At 34.9% G+C, this 13601-nt stretch overlaps 1 protein-coding gene, 1 long non-coding RNA gene and 1 pseudogene across 3 annotated transcripts; 2 read left to right on the top strand and 1 right to left on the bottom strand.

Moving 5' to 3' along the window:
* The first annotated feature begins 2343 nt into the window (after window positions 1–2343).
* On the top strand, window positions 2344–4741 carry LOC18096718 (uncharacterized). Its single transcript, XR_008058763.1, has 3 exons — window positions 2344–3163; window positions 3241–3327; window positions 4456–4741. It is a non-coding gene; the product is annotated as an uncharacterized LOC18096718 (long non-coding RNA).
* A 1675-nt stretch (window positions 4742–6416) lies between these two features.
* Window positions 6417–11421, top strand: LOC18096720 (protein root UVB sensitive 1, chloroplastic-like; annotated as a pseudogene).
* Window positions 11422–11433: 12 nt separating this feature from the next.
* On the bottom strand, window positions 11434–12649 carry LOC18096721 (uncharacterized). Of its 2 annotated transcripts, none has more exons than XM_024597701.2 (2): window positions 12373–12649; window positions 11434–12283 (listed from the first exon to the last, which is right to left on the bottom strand). In XM_024597701.2, the coding sequence occupies exon 2, from the start codon at window positions 12279–12281 to the stop codon at window positions 11556–11558; it is 726 nt and encodes a 241-aa protein (XP_024453469.2). In that variant the 5' UTR covers window positions 12282–12283; window positions 12373–12649; the 3' UTR covers window positions 11434–11555. The 2 variants fall into 2 exon arrangements, with proteins under 2 accessions (XP_024453469.2, XP_024453468.2); XM_024597700.2 differs by having other exon boundaries at window positions 11434–12286; window positions 12373–12647.
* Window positions 12650–13601: the final 952 nt, after the last annotated feature.

Genomic DNA, 13601 nt, shown 5'->3' on the forward strand with positions numbered 1-13601 from the left:
CATATAACCTTAATCAACTTAAATTCCATAGCAATTAAAACAATTAAGCTCATCCTCTCATTTATATGTCTAGGCCGAATCTTTGCATTAAATGAAGGATATAATTTTCTTCAACTTTTCTTTCAATTACCATTAGACCCAATCCTTTTTCATGCCTAAAAACATATATCTAACATTAAATCAACAAACTCAATGTCCCTTCATACAAATTTCAAAACTTCCCTAACACACTTTATAACACAATTAATCTATAACAATACTAATAACAAGAGCATATTTTACCATTACATCTTACCTAAACCCTACACCCATATAATTTTAATTTCATCAAAACATGTATTTAATCAAGCTTCCTAAATTTTGCTAAAACTAGCAACAGATTCAAAAAGCAATACGTCATCCACCTCTGATTATTTGTTTTAACCCAACGGTTATAATATAGATCATAGAGTTATGCACAATATATCTCAAAATCAGAATGAACCAACAATTGAATTTCCCTAGATCTGAATAAAACAGAGCTAACCTTAAAATTGACAAGTTACTGTTCAACACAAACTACACCTTGTCGAAGTATGCATTTCCGATCTCCACTGTCGAGAATGAAGATAACATCTAGGCGCACCACATATCCAAAACTAGGATGATCCAATAGTGGAAGAGAGAGAAATCGGTTAGCTACCAAAACTACCTTGCAGGTGTATTTCCTTTTGTTTTCCAGGGAATTGCCGATAATGATTTTCATCAAACGGATGTGTGCCTTCAAATCCCTCCGGTCAGTTAGTAGAGGCGTGTGAGAAGAACAATATATCCGAAAATCAGCATGATCCAACGGTGGATTTCAGAGATATAGCCACCAAGTATTATTGGCTCCTTCAAATTCTACATTTCTCTCTCTAGCTGAATTTTCTCTATTGTCTCTTTACTTTTTATTTTGAACTGGTGGCCTCTTTGTTGTTTTAAAGCCATATTTTCCTCTAATTACAAATTTGTCCCTCATTTATGACTTTATGTATTTTATTGTATTTTTCATGTAAACTATCTGGTTTGTTTCTGCTTAAATTGCTAGTTTTTACCGAACTCCGATTGTGATGAGATCTTTAACCAAGATAGGAAAATATATTAATAGATTTCATGCAAAATTGCATCCCAATCCAATGATTGGATTGAGAGCTCTGCTTTTTAATGTAAAATTGGTCAGTTCATGGCTTTTCATCAACAATTCAGATTTTATTGTTCAATCTTCACATAAAATCATATCAATTATCTTTCTAAACCTTTAAGGTCATTTTATTATTTTGGAATATATTCATTTTAAAATTTTCACCTTTATTTATTTATCGGGCTTATTACCATTTCAAAGTAACGTCACTGATTTTTAATCGGTGCTTGCACCTTCAGTCCTACCCTTTTCATTGCACTATCCTTTATTATAATGTATTCTTTATTACCTCACTTATTTCTTAGAAATATTTTATCATTTTTCTTATTATTTTATCCATCAAACATGGTACCAGTCTCTCTATCCTTATGAATTAGAAATCAAAATTCATTATATGGAGGTCATCCTTTCCATTATATATCATTATTTATCTATTATTTCTTATCTTGATTTTTATCACTCATTGAATCATTCCACTTTTAATTTTATGTTTACATGAGAGTTTACACATCCGCATATTTAAATTATAAATTTTCAGGGCTTCACAGATGTAATTTATAAAGTTTGAGGACCACAACAAACCTTTGTGATAACTTTAAAAGTATCATGTATTTATGGCATATTTTTTACTTTGGTTTTTTATTTTTTTATTTTATTCTTAGTTAATAAATTGAATTTTAATGTCCTTTAATATGGCTCTAAAAGAATGTGATTGTGCATAAAAAAATTAAAAAATAAAATAAAAAACAAAAAATTTAAACAATAAACCCATATTAAAATATGAGAGAATGCAATATTTCGGTTATAGCTTTTAGTGTTTTCTTTAATAATCTATAATAATTAAAAAAAAAAGAAGCCAAATAACCCTATATTACAAAAGAGAGTGTTAAATTCACTTCATTGATCACATTTCCCCCCTTTCTTTTGCTTTTTACTCCTAAAACACTAATTCTAAATTATTTTTCCCGACCAACCTAAAGAAAAAGATGGGTGATGAAAGGGAGTTTTGCAATTTAGTAATTTTTATTTTTTAAAAATATTAAAATAATATTTTTTTTATTTTTAAAAATTTATTTTGTAATATTAATATATTAAAATAATTTAATAACATTAAAAAAAAATTATTGTTTTTAAAAAATCTGAATTACAAAAAAGAAAAATTAAAAACTCAGTACAAGGTTCAGATATAACACCTTGTTTTAGTGAACAAAGGTATAAGATGGAAGAGAAGAGAGAAGAACATGACAGTCAAGAGAAGAAAGAGAGAAATGAGACACATCGGAGGCGGAGAGGATGCCTTTCTGTTGTGTCACTGGTTGGAGAAGTGATGGTGTTGGCGGTGTTCGACCCACATCCTCTTTCTAAGCCAAACTGACAAAAAAGAGATGAGATGGAGGCGTCGAGCAGACAGATAGAAAATAGGACAAGGGAGTCGCGTCTAACATCAATGATGGTGGTGCCGGCGATGCTTGTATACCGGAGACGAGGATGTCGAGTATAAAAAAAGTATTAATTGTTATAGGGTTGATAATGAAAATAACATTGGAGCCAAAGACATTAAATAGTTAAATTAATGAAATTTATAGCCCTTGCTAGCTAAAGAACTGGAGAGTTAGAATAAAATGGAATCAATAGCCCATGTCAACGGGGTAAGCCTCTCTCTTTCAAAATTATTCGTTCATATTCAATTTTTGTCTATGTTACACGGACGATTCAAATCTGACACCCTCTCCTAACCAAATTAGTGTTTTTTTCCATGTTCCTCTCGTTTTATTTGGATTTTTCCAGTTATTGCTTCTCTTAATGCTTGCACATTTTGTATTTTACGTGTGTTATCCCAGTAAATGTTTGTGGATCTGGAGATTTGTTCTTCCATGTTCCAAAAAGTCTATGCTTTTGTTGGATGCTTCAGCCTTGCTTTTTAGATTCATTTGTTTTTTGTGCTGCATTTCTCTGGACTTTTATTTTGGCGTTTCGGGAATCCAGTTCGAGCTCAAACAGGTTTGTGTCGATCTTCTTTCTGTTTGGTTTGGTTCTTATATTTTCTGGAGCCTTACGACAAGGGGATTTCTTAACAGGTGGTCAGCCCACAACTTGTAGACTCCTTGAATTAGCCGGTGCTCCTGCTTTTATATGCGTTGTTCTTGCTGCGTCGTTTAATCCAGGTTGGTTTCTGTTTTTTAATTTCTTTACCATTTCTTTGATTGAGGGAAGGAGGGGGTCATTCAATGTTTGCTGCCATTAGTTTAAGAACCCCCAAAGTTATATAGGGAACTGGAGGAACAAGCTTAATTGCTGATAACCAAACACAAACGATTAGATAGCATGGTATGGCATGAACTGTTTTGTTGATGAGAAAAATTAACACGCAGAAGACATCTTATTCACTTAGAAGTTCAAAGGTGTAAGGAAAGGAATGGATAGCAACAAAAGCATTGCATCATATTTCATATTCTTACCGTCTCTTCCTTACTCTCTTTGCATTTTAACTTTCAAAGCATGTGCTAACAATTGAATTCGTTTAGGATAGTGAGTGGTGAGTCAATCATGTTTGTCTTCAAATACATTTGTTTTTTTATCCAATACATACCAAGGAACGTCCATAATTGGCATGGTTTATACATGCTAACACATCTTTCTTTTTTTAATTCTTTCATATCAAAAGTCTTTGTTGTTTTGTTGAAATGGGCAAACTATTCAAGAAAGTAGGCCATTGATTTATGAATCCTTGCCAATAACTAAAAACAGCTCAGGATATTCAAGCTAACAACTTTTTGTTTATAGGAGTTTAAGACTATACAGTTATTCATAGTTAAAAAAATCATCCTTCATTCTTATTTTAATCAAATCTATTAACCAAATTATAAATCTATGTATAGCTCAGCAAGTTTTCTTGACAACGTGTGAAAAGCACCATTTAATTTAATGTACATGGCTTCATAAGTTTGGATTAATATATATGTACTAAGACTCTTTTAAAATGGGATTGTAATGATCTATGAATGATGAGGGTTCTTTTGTTTAACATTAAATGAGCATGCGAAGGTTATCAAAACATAGATGTTTGATCATGGCAGCTAGGTTGAACTACAGTTCAATTTTAATTAGTTTATTCATTAGAATCAAATTTATTTTTCATCAAGTCACATTTATGCGATGTGGAATAGAAGTTTGGAATGAACAATTATATTTAATCATCTCTGTGCAAGTCAGTTTAATTATGGTAATTCAAGAGAAAAAAAATTGACGGTGGTGATTGCTTTTTATTTATTATTAATTTTTTTTTTTTATAGAACATCATCTTACATAAACCATCCAGATCGTTTGGACCCTTAGCAGCTACAACAAACTCAGCCCCTAAACTGATGTTGCCATCAACCTCCAAACATCCTGACACCAACATTCTTTACAGCTGTGTCGTCTACCACATAGACTCATATACCTAGAACTAAGAGGAAGCTAGACTTTGAATGCACTGTTTCAAGCAGATGTCCAGGTCTGACCTTCACACATAAATGTCTTTTCGTTCCTATATAATGCTTTGAGTGTTCTTTCCTTTGTATGGTGTGTTAATAATTCTTTTTAGATTGTCGGTTTGCAATCTCACAACTGAGGTCCAGACCACGATTTCTGAGGAAGGTGATCAGCGCGAGGAGGATCTCAGCCTGACACAGCTTCCCAGTGAATTTACTAGTCAAAATTCATCTAGCTCTTTTGGGTTAAAATTCTGTTCTACAATGGGTTAAAATTTCAGGCCAATCGGAGTTTGGAAAGAGATTATTTCAGAGGGTCGAAGTTACTAGACGAATCTTGTCAAATATGTCTTTCGTGACCTTTGTCTACTGTTTGGACTATATCTAAAGCTACATAAGGAATTCTGCTAAGATTCCAATTAGGTTGGAAATAGACATTCATACTTTTTTGGCGATATATGGTGGGCCTGCTAATTCATCCAAACAAGAAAGAACGACTTGTTTGAAATTTGAATTTTGAAGTTAGAATTGAAATCTGTCAGGAATATGTGAAAATTGAAGAAACATTGTTTCCTTGTGTATTATGGATCTAGTCAATACAAGGATTCTTTAATGTTCTTGGATGCATATGTGATAGTTATTGGCTTACCTATTCTACAAAGATTCCATGTCAAACAAGGAGACATTTATGGCAACAACTATTATCCATAGTTTGTAAGGATTCCGTATCCATTATTGAATGTATGTTATGGCAAGAGGTTTGAGATTTTTTTGTTGTTCTTTTTCTTATTTTACAAGATTTTCTTATTCAAAGGGAGATTACAGGGGGTTATTTAAAAGAGTCCATGCTTGAAGAGAAAACAAAGTGGCAACAACCTCTCCAAAATAAGAAAGTAGGAGGCAACAAGTTTTTCTTGTTTTCAAGGACAAATATGGCGGCAACAAGGCTTTATATAAAGCCTTGTTTCATATTTGTTTTGTTTTCTTCTCCTCTCACGGCAACAAAAATAATTTATTCTCATGGATTTTATTTTTGTTCGAGCTTTTATTTGGACTATTTAATGGGGTTAGGAGCCTTGTCATTGTTTCTAATGGGCTTAGTTCGTATTGGGCTTGAGTTTGATTAATTAGCTGAGGCCCAAGGCTTGTTTAGGTTTAATTAATCATTAGTTCTCGACTATGACCCAAAGCTTGTTTGGGTCCATACATTCGGGTTTATTAGTATAGGTTTTGAGTAAGTTTTGTAAGTGAGTCAATTTAGCCCACAAGGGTAGATCCATTAGAGTTTTTATTTTCAAGAGTATAAATACTCTTTGTAAGAACAAAATATTGAGATTGATAATACTATTACTGCCAAATTTATTCAACTTGTGTGAGAAAGATTCTCGTGTTCTTTGATTCTCTAACTAACTAAATTGACTTTTTGAAGATTAACTAGCTTTGTGGTATCTTAGACTTCTCGTTTGCGAATTGTTATTCGTAGGGTGGGGGTTGATATTCCAATAATATTGGTGTCTTGGGATAAGTTTTCATTGTGTCACTCCTATCAGACCTGTTTCAGCTTTTCAAGATTCGTTGTCAATCTTGTTATGGGTTGCATGACCACGTGATCACGAGGTTCTCATCAACTTCCTTAACCGCTACACCAAAATTATTGTCTGAGATTATAGGGAAGACTATTGAAGCAAAGAGTGGAATGTTAAGCTGCAAGCATAGTGGGAAATTTTAATCTGTATATCTTGTTACTAACTATTTTACACTCATTAGCAAGCATAAAGAAGATGAACAGTATGTATGGGAATCAAAGGCCGATAGAGCATTTGCAATCTCTAAGGATACTTGGAATAAGCCTTTGGGACTGCAATCTCTAAGGATACTTGGAATAAGCCTCTGGGGCGTGGAACTGAGATTAGATTGCATCTCAAGGTAATCTCAAGGAAGAAGCTGGAGAGTACTTGGAGGAGAGTAAATTGAAAGATTTGGTGAAGAAATATTCTGAATTCATCAACTTCCCAATCTATTTGTGGGCAAGTAAAGAGGTTGACGTGGAGGTTCCTGTAGATGAAGATGAGTCTAGTGATGAAGATGAAACAACTGAAAGCAGCTCTTCTGATGATGAAGGAGAATCTGAGAAAAGTGAAGATAAGGATTTAGAGGTAAACCAAAAAAATTGAGACTTCTTATGAGTGGGGGAATTTGAATGATGTTAAGGCTTTATGGTTGAGAAATCCAAAGGAGGTGACAAAAGAGAAGTACACAAAATTCTACCACTATAGCAAAGGATTTTGGTGAAGAGAAGCCATTGACATGGAGTCACTTCACTGCAGAAAGAGATGTTGAATTCGAGGCTGTTTTGTTTGTTCCACCAAAGGCTCCTCATGATCTATATGAGAGTTATTATAACTCTAATAAAGCCAACCTGAAGTTGTATGTTAGTCGGTTGAGTCTTCATCTCAAATGAATCTGATGAGCTTTTGCCAAAATATTTGAACTTTTTGATGGGTCTTGTTGATTCTGACATTTTACCGCTCAATGTTTCACGAGAAATGCCTTAACAACACAACAATTTAAAAACAAGCAAGAAGAAACTTATCAGAAAGGCACTTGATATGATTTGTTAAATATATGGATGAACTCCTTTTTCGATTTCCTCAATTTACCCTTGAGGACAAGGGTGTTTTTAAGAAAGGGGAATTGTTGCAGGTTGATTTAGGAGATGGGATGAATGAGAAGATAAAAGAAGAAGAAGAACAGATTTAAAAAATGACCCGCATCATTTTATCTTTTCTTTTAGTTACAAGAATTGCCACTTGTGGCTATCTTAGCAATATTAGGGGACTCCTGGAAAATAAGAAAGTGCTACTGTTATTTTGCAGCTAAAAGTTTGTAACAGAACACAGAGTGAGTATGGAAAAATCACAATGAATGAATGTTGAGCTGAATTCATGGAATTCTGCTTCTATCTCCCTTTTCTTCTATTTTCTCAATAACCTGCAAACACCATGATGGGAACTTGGCTGCTAGCCATTTCCATCACCAAGGCACCTCCGGATGTTATCCACGTTGGTTCCCACTTAATCAGATATGCAACATCAACGGAAGCAACTGGGCTAGGCTTGTTCCTCATTTCTCTAAGGATGAGTTTGTCATGTCTCCAACATCACCTTCTTCGTCACTGTTTTTTTGTTAAGGAGTTATGGTATGCACAACTCTGTTTGTACGTCTCATGCTTCCTCAAGGGTTTCCTCATAGTGTTACCTTTGATTACTTGGATTATTCTCTTTGGCGAGCTGTCCAAGGCATTGCAAGCCAAGTTAGTGGCGTCCTTACCACCCAGGTATCTATCTATTATCCTTGTCATTCTTCTGCTGCTTCTGCTTGTAGTAATGTGCAGTTTTTTTAGACGGTAAGAGGTATTTTTAAACTAATTTACGTGTCGATTTAAGTCTTATCTTCTAGCGATCTTGCACCCCTTCATAGGCTTGCTGCATTAAGAGGAATTTAATAAATTCCTTTGGTGTTGACTCCAAGGTTTGAACCTTAAAAGTCCATAAAAGGAACATGCCTTCTTTAACTACCAAGACAATCCCTTTAGGTTTTTTTGGTACCATGTAGTTTGCTTTTGTTGTTTTGATTAATGTTTATTTGTTAGGTTTGATAGGCGTTGCTCTACGCCGATGGTTTGAGGAAAGGAGTGATTCCAATGGCTGCGGCCATCAAATGGGTGCGAAAGGATGGGATTGGGTATATCTCAATAAAATCATTTTGTCCAAATATGGATGACATTTTGATGTTCATCCTAAAGGTTGGAGGCTTGGTGGGGACACCAACACCAAACCCACGCCGCAAATTACACGGGTATATGGATGTAGACAACGTAGGATGACCCGACCTGTCACTCTTTGGTTGGGAGACTGAGCTCATTTGAGCCCATCTCATTGTTTATTTTATTTATTTGGAATTATTTATGTTAAACAGTTTAATTTGATGGGTTGAGCCCAATAGTGAGATGTTTTAGGGTTTTTCTATTTATATGTTTCTCTGTCATTTTGTAAGGTAGTTTTGATGATTAATTAAAAATATTTCAGATTTTGCATATCTTCAATCCCCATTCTTCTCTTCCTTTGCTTTCAATTCTTAGCTTTTTTCTTTTATGCTTTAAGTCTTTTTGTTCGTTGTTCCCTTTGCTTTCAATTCTTAGCCTTTTCTTTTATGCTTTAAGTCTTTTTGTTCATTGTTCCGCATCAAGGCTGTTTGCTGACCTTTTGGAAAATGCTTCCTTTGGTTTGGAAATGTTAACTCCTGCTTTTCCTCATCCTTTTGTTTTCATTGGTGCCACTGCTGGAGCTGGATGCTTTGCTACTGCTCTTATCCAGGCAATTTCCTACTTCTATCTACTGTTGCATTGCCATATCTATTTCCTAATAACATTTTCTTTGTTTTTTGTTTGGGTGCCAAACTGCTTTTATTATGCTAATACAATTTAGAGTTGCTTAAAGTTGATGCTCGTAATTTGCAGGCTGCTTCAAGGAGCTGTTTTTATGCCGGTTTTGCTGCTCAGAAACTTTGCTGAGGTAAAATTAAGACTGTCTTTTGGTTTTTTCTTATTCTCAAATAGCAAGTTGCTTTATGGAAGCTTGGAAATGTCTCTTTTCTATCAGCTGGTAAATAGCTGTGTTTGTGCAAGATGTCTTTTCTTTCTGACCTTAGTAATTCCAAAGTCACTTTGATTTGTTCCTGAAAGCAATTATTAACTGTAGGTAATTGCCAAGGGTGAAGCTCAGGGAATGGTGAGCAAGTTTATTGGTATAATGCTTGGTATAGCGTTGGCTTGCACAATCTCCTCAACACCCCTTGCCCTTGCTTCTTTTAGTTTGGTGACATCGATCCACATGTTTTGCAATCTGAAATCATGTCAATCCATTCAACTAAGGACTATAAATCCCTATCGTGTAAGTAATCAATCTCTTCTCCTTTTCTTTTGTCCCCTAATGGGAGTGCCTGATAATGTCTTTGTAACTTCATCGATTGAAATGAGTTGATACAAAGAGAAGAAATCTTGAAGCCACTTTGAATGCAATATTTTTAGAATTTCCGTTACTATTTATAATCGTAATTTAATTATGATGCCGAGGAAATCGATTTGTTTCAGTTCAGTTTGTCAGAGGATATAGAACATTGTAAACTGTAGACAGGTATTAGTTGGGTATGTTTTCACTTGCTTTCTCTTTGTTCTTCTCCACAGAACAAGTTGATGAAATAGAACCTTTACTTGCTCACACAACTATCTGCTGCCACTTTCAGTTAGCCTCCATGCAAATCTTCAAAATGGCTGTCTAATCCCATGAACTCACTCTTGATTCTTAAGATTGTTGTCATAATCATCTTCATTGTATTCCAAAGCTATATGACAGAAACCCCTTTTTTTCATTGCTTTAACGGGTTTAGTTTTTAGCCAATATCTCCTCAGTGGCCAAGCACCTCCAGTCAAAGAGGTCAATGATGAAGAACCATTTTTTCCAGCTGTACCATTTCTTAATATAAACTCTAAGGGCAATGCGAGTTGCTCTATATTTTTCTCCTCTGTAGTTCATGATTTTCCTGTCCAGGAAAAAGCAAAGTTAGAACATCTTCAGGAGCGAGGTATGCAGCTGCTGATAGTGAGCAGAGGTATGCAGCTGCTGATAGTGAGCAGAGGCTGCACCTGGGATCAAAGCTCAGTGATGTTGTAAACAACAAGACCGATGTGCTTGCATTGTTCAATTTGTATAGAGATGAAGGCTACATTTTAACTGAGCACGGGGGATGATTCTGTGTAAGTATACTAGCAGCTTTATTATTAATCTGAAATCCCCTCATCTTGTTCTCTGTTTATCTGTGCGTGTTTGATTTCTTTTCGCCAGCTCTATAATTCAGATTGTATCTACTCATTTCCATGCCTATTGATTTTCTATTATATATGTGCATGCATGCATGTATGACCATTCTTGATTGATATCTATTTTCAAAACAACAATCATCATGAAATTACTGGTAGGTTGGTAGCTTTATTTTAAAGGGCTGCTGTTTATACTTCCTCATTGTTTTCTTGTGTAAAATGAGATGTCATCCTGCAATTCAAAATCATTTTCTTGTTGCAAAATTCTGTGTTGGGAGGTATCAATTACTTGTATCGGAAGAGTTCTTTTGGTCATTTTAATTCATGCCATCTCTGATGATTGAAGTAGCTAAATTGTAACAAAATATGTAAATAAAGGAATCCAGCAAACAGCCTATGTTTTTTTATTTGTATGGAGTTTTTTTCCTAAATAATGACCAATAGTAATAATCCAGATCCTGAAAAACTCTTTTCATTGTGGAAGAAAAAGAAAGAACAAGTTTTTCTTTTGACATTTTTTTTGGCTTTAGTTGAGAAGCAAGTTACTTATGGGAGGAATTGAGCTTACTAATAGTTATTCTGTGTTGTATTTGAATTACTTGCAGCAATCAGGTATTGCTTAAAGAAGTTCTTCACAACATGACATGCTCAGTCACTGTTCCAAGTTAATTATTTATACTGGTTGGAGAGAAATGCTGGAATTGAAGCACGAAGTTGCTCGAGCAATCACTGCATGGTCTGAAGTTTCTTAGAGATGATCAAAATCGAGAGGCAAAACATCCGTCTCTAGGTGCACAAAGTTGTTCTTTTTAAGAAATAGTGGTTAGATCTCTTCTTGTTGATATAAATCCGTACTTCTTCCTATATAAAGGATAAATTATTTTAAAGTTCTTGAGATTTTGAAGAAATTGGACTCTGTAAGACCCAGTGAATTTGGTAATATATACACATATTAATAGTGTACATTAGAATGTGAAGTTGAGGATAATCTAAAATGCAAGGCCAAGAGAGAAATATGTCCAGCAAAAACACCATCATATGATTAAAAATCCAGCCACTTGGTGTAGTAGACACAAGTCCTTGGAGAGATAACACCATCAGGTGTGCAAAGACTTATCCTTGGACATACTCCGCAAGGAATGGAAGCCATTGCCCCAATTATTGCTTTAACGCCTCCGCCGTGGCCCTTGCCGGCGCATTTATAGCAAACATTCCCAACCGGAACAGAACCGAACTCCCCCATCCCATTACTCTGCACTTCCATAACCTCATCATCCAAAACCAAAGCCCTAACAATCTCTTCAACCTGCTGTTTTGTGACCTCAACAGCGAAGGCTCCATTCCCTCTGATCAGCTCCGTCACCTTCTCCACCGTAGCAACCTTCTCCTCAGCTATGTATTTCACACAAAACATCCTCAACGACCTAATGAAGTCCGTATCAAGGCTCCCTGCAACATACCAGGACCCTCCAGTGAGTTCTTTGGAGGGCTGGAACTCTGTAGCCATGTAATGCTTCCTCCCTTTGTTCTGGATGTTGACCACCTCCTTGATCAAGTTCTTGGCGTGCAGGGCCTTGAGAGATTTGTTGACGACGTTGTCAGGGAGGTTGGTTTCTTTCTTCATGTCTCTAGTCCAGATTCCCATATCCTTTTTGCTTCGGATCACGTCATAGAGTTTGCGCTCGTGATCGGTGAGTGACTGAGACGGAGAACTCAACCCTGGCCGCTTCCTCTTGAGGGATGAAGAGGACCCTTGAGAACGGCTCATGCCTGCTGCTTAAACAACACAGAAAAAAAATGATTACTTTCTTTATATAGTAGATAAAAAGGAGATATTGAAGCAAAAAAACTGTCTTTACCTTGCTCCTTGATGCGTGTTTGAATCTAATCTACTAATCGAATCAGTAAGCAGCCAAGAAAACTCTCTCTCCCCCTCTCTGCCTGCCTGCCTGAAGCAAGCAAGCAAGCTGTCAAGACAGTGATTTTGTTTTCCCAGAAAGAAAGAAAAACGGAAGGAATAAAGGCAGCCCCCCGGAGAGGAGTTGAGACAGACCCACCAGGGGTTTCAGTTCATTTCTTTTTTTCGGTAAGAGAAACGACGTCGACGTCGTTTCTTCCCATCACAATGCCCAGCAAAAATATTTTGTAATTTTTAAACACTATCGTATCGGTGACGATTTACCGACTGTGATATATGCCAGCCTACCAACACAAAATATCTACTAGAGATACCAATTGGATAAATCATAAGCAAAAGGGCAAGAAGTCAAGTAAGACATTTAATAAATTTGTTTAAGATAGGGAAGCTATGACACATATGAATCAGCTTATAATTAACTTAATCCAAGAGTAAGAATAGCCTCATCCTTTTATAATATGGGCTTAGAGTTGATATCGTAACGATAATCTTATTTGAACAACTAATCATAATATTATAAGGATATTTGAGCATAATATTTTAGAAGTTTTCATATTTTACAAGGAGACTAAAGAGTATGAACTATTATAAAGATTTTCATATTTATTTAGAAAGTTGAAGTCAGTTTTAGACTAAGTTTTTTTTTTCTATTCTATATTTTTATGTTAACAAATAGAATTTTTAATATGACAATTAGATTGGGCTGATATTTTACCAAAAGTATTTTGGATATCCTGTTTTATATACGTTTAAGATTTTAGGTCAATCAGACATTAAAAAGTCTTGAAATAAGGTCTGGAAGTTACTGTGTGAGAATTGTATTATTTTCCTAATTGATTCAGGATTTTTTTCTATTTAGATTAATACTTTTTTATTATTTTTCCATATTTATTTAGGATATTTTTTATCTATTGGAAAATAGATATCCATATCTTTCTATTGATATATGGTAGACCTTCTAATTCATTAAGAAGAAAGGGAACCATTCATTCGAAGTTGAGCTTCAATTTTGCTAGCACATTATAAAATTCAACTTTAGGATTGTTTTAATTAGTTGGGTTATTATTTATTTATCTTTTAGTTTATCATAGTGTTGCAACATTTAAGGATTATTTGGGTTATGTTTTATTTAATTATTTTGGTTGTTTTGGACTTTTAATGTGTTAAGGC

The sequence above is a fragment of the Populus trichocarpa genome, chromosome 3 (genome assembly GCF_000002775.5).
Source record: "Populus trichocarpa isolate Nisqually-1 chromosome 3, P.trichocarpa_v4.1, whole genome shotgun sequence".
Lineage (NCBI taxonomy): Eukaryota > Viridiplantae > Streptophyta > Magnoliopsida > Malpighiales > Salicaceae > Populus > Populus trichocarpa.

Coding starts and splice junctions, on each gene's coding strand:
- LOC18096721 (XM_024597701.2), bottom strand. CDS start 12,281: ATGAGCCGTTCTCAAGGGTCCTCTTCATCCCTCAAGAGGAAGCGGCCA.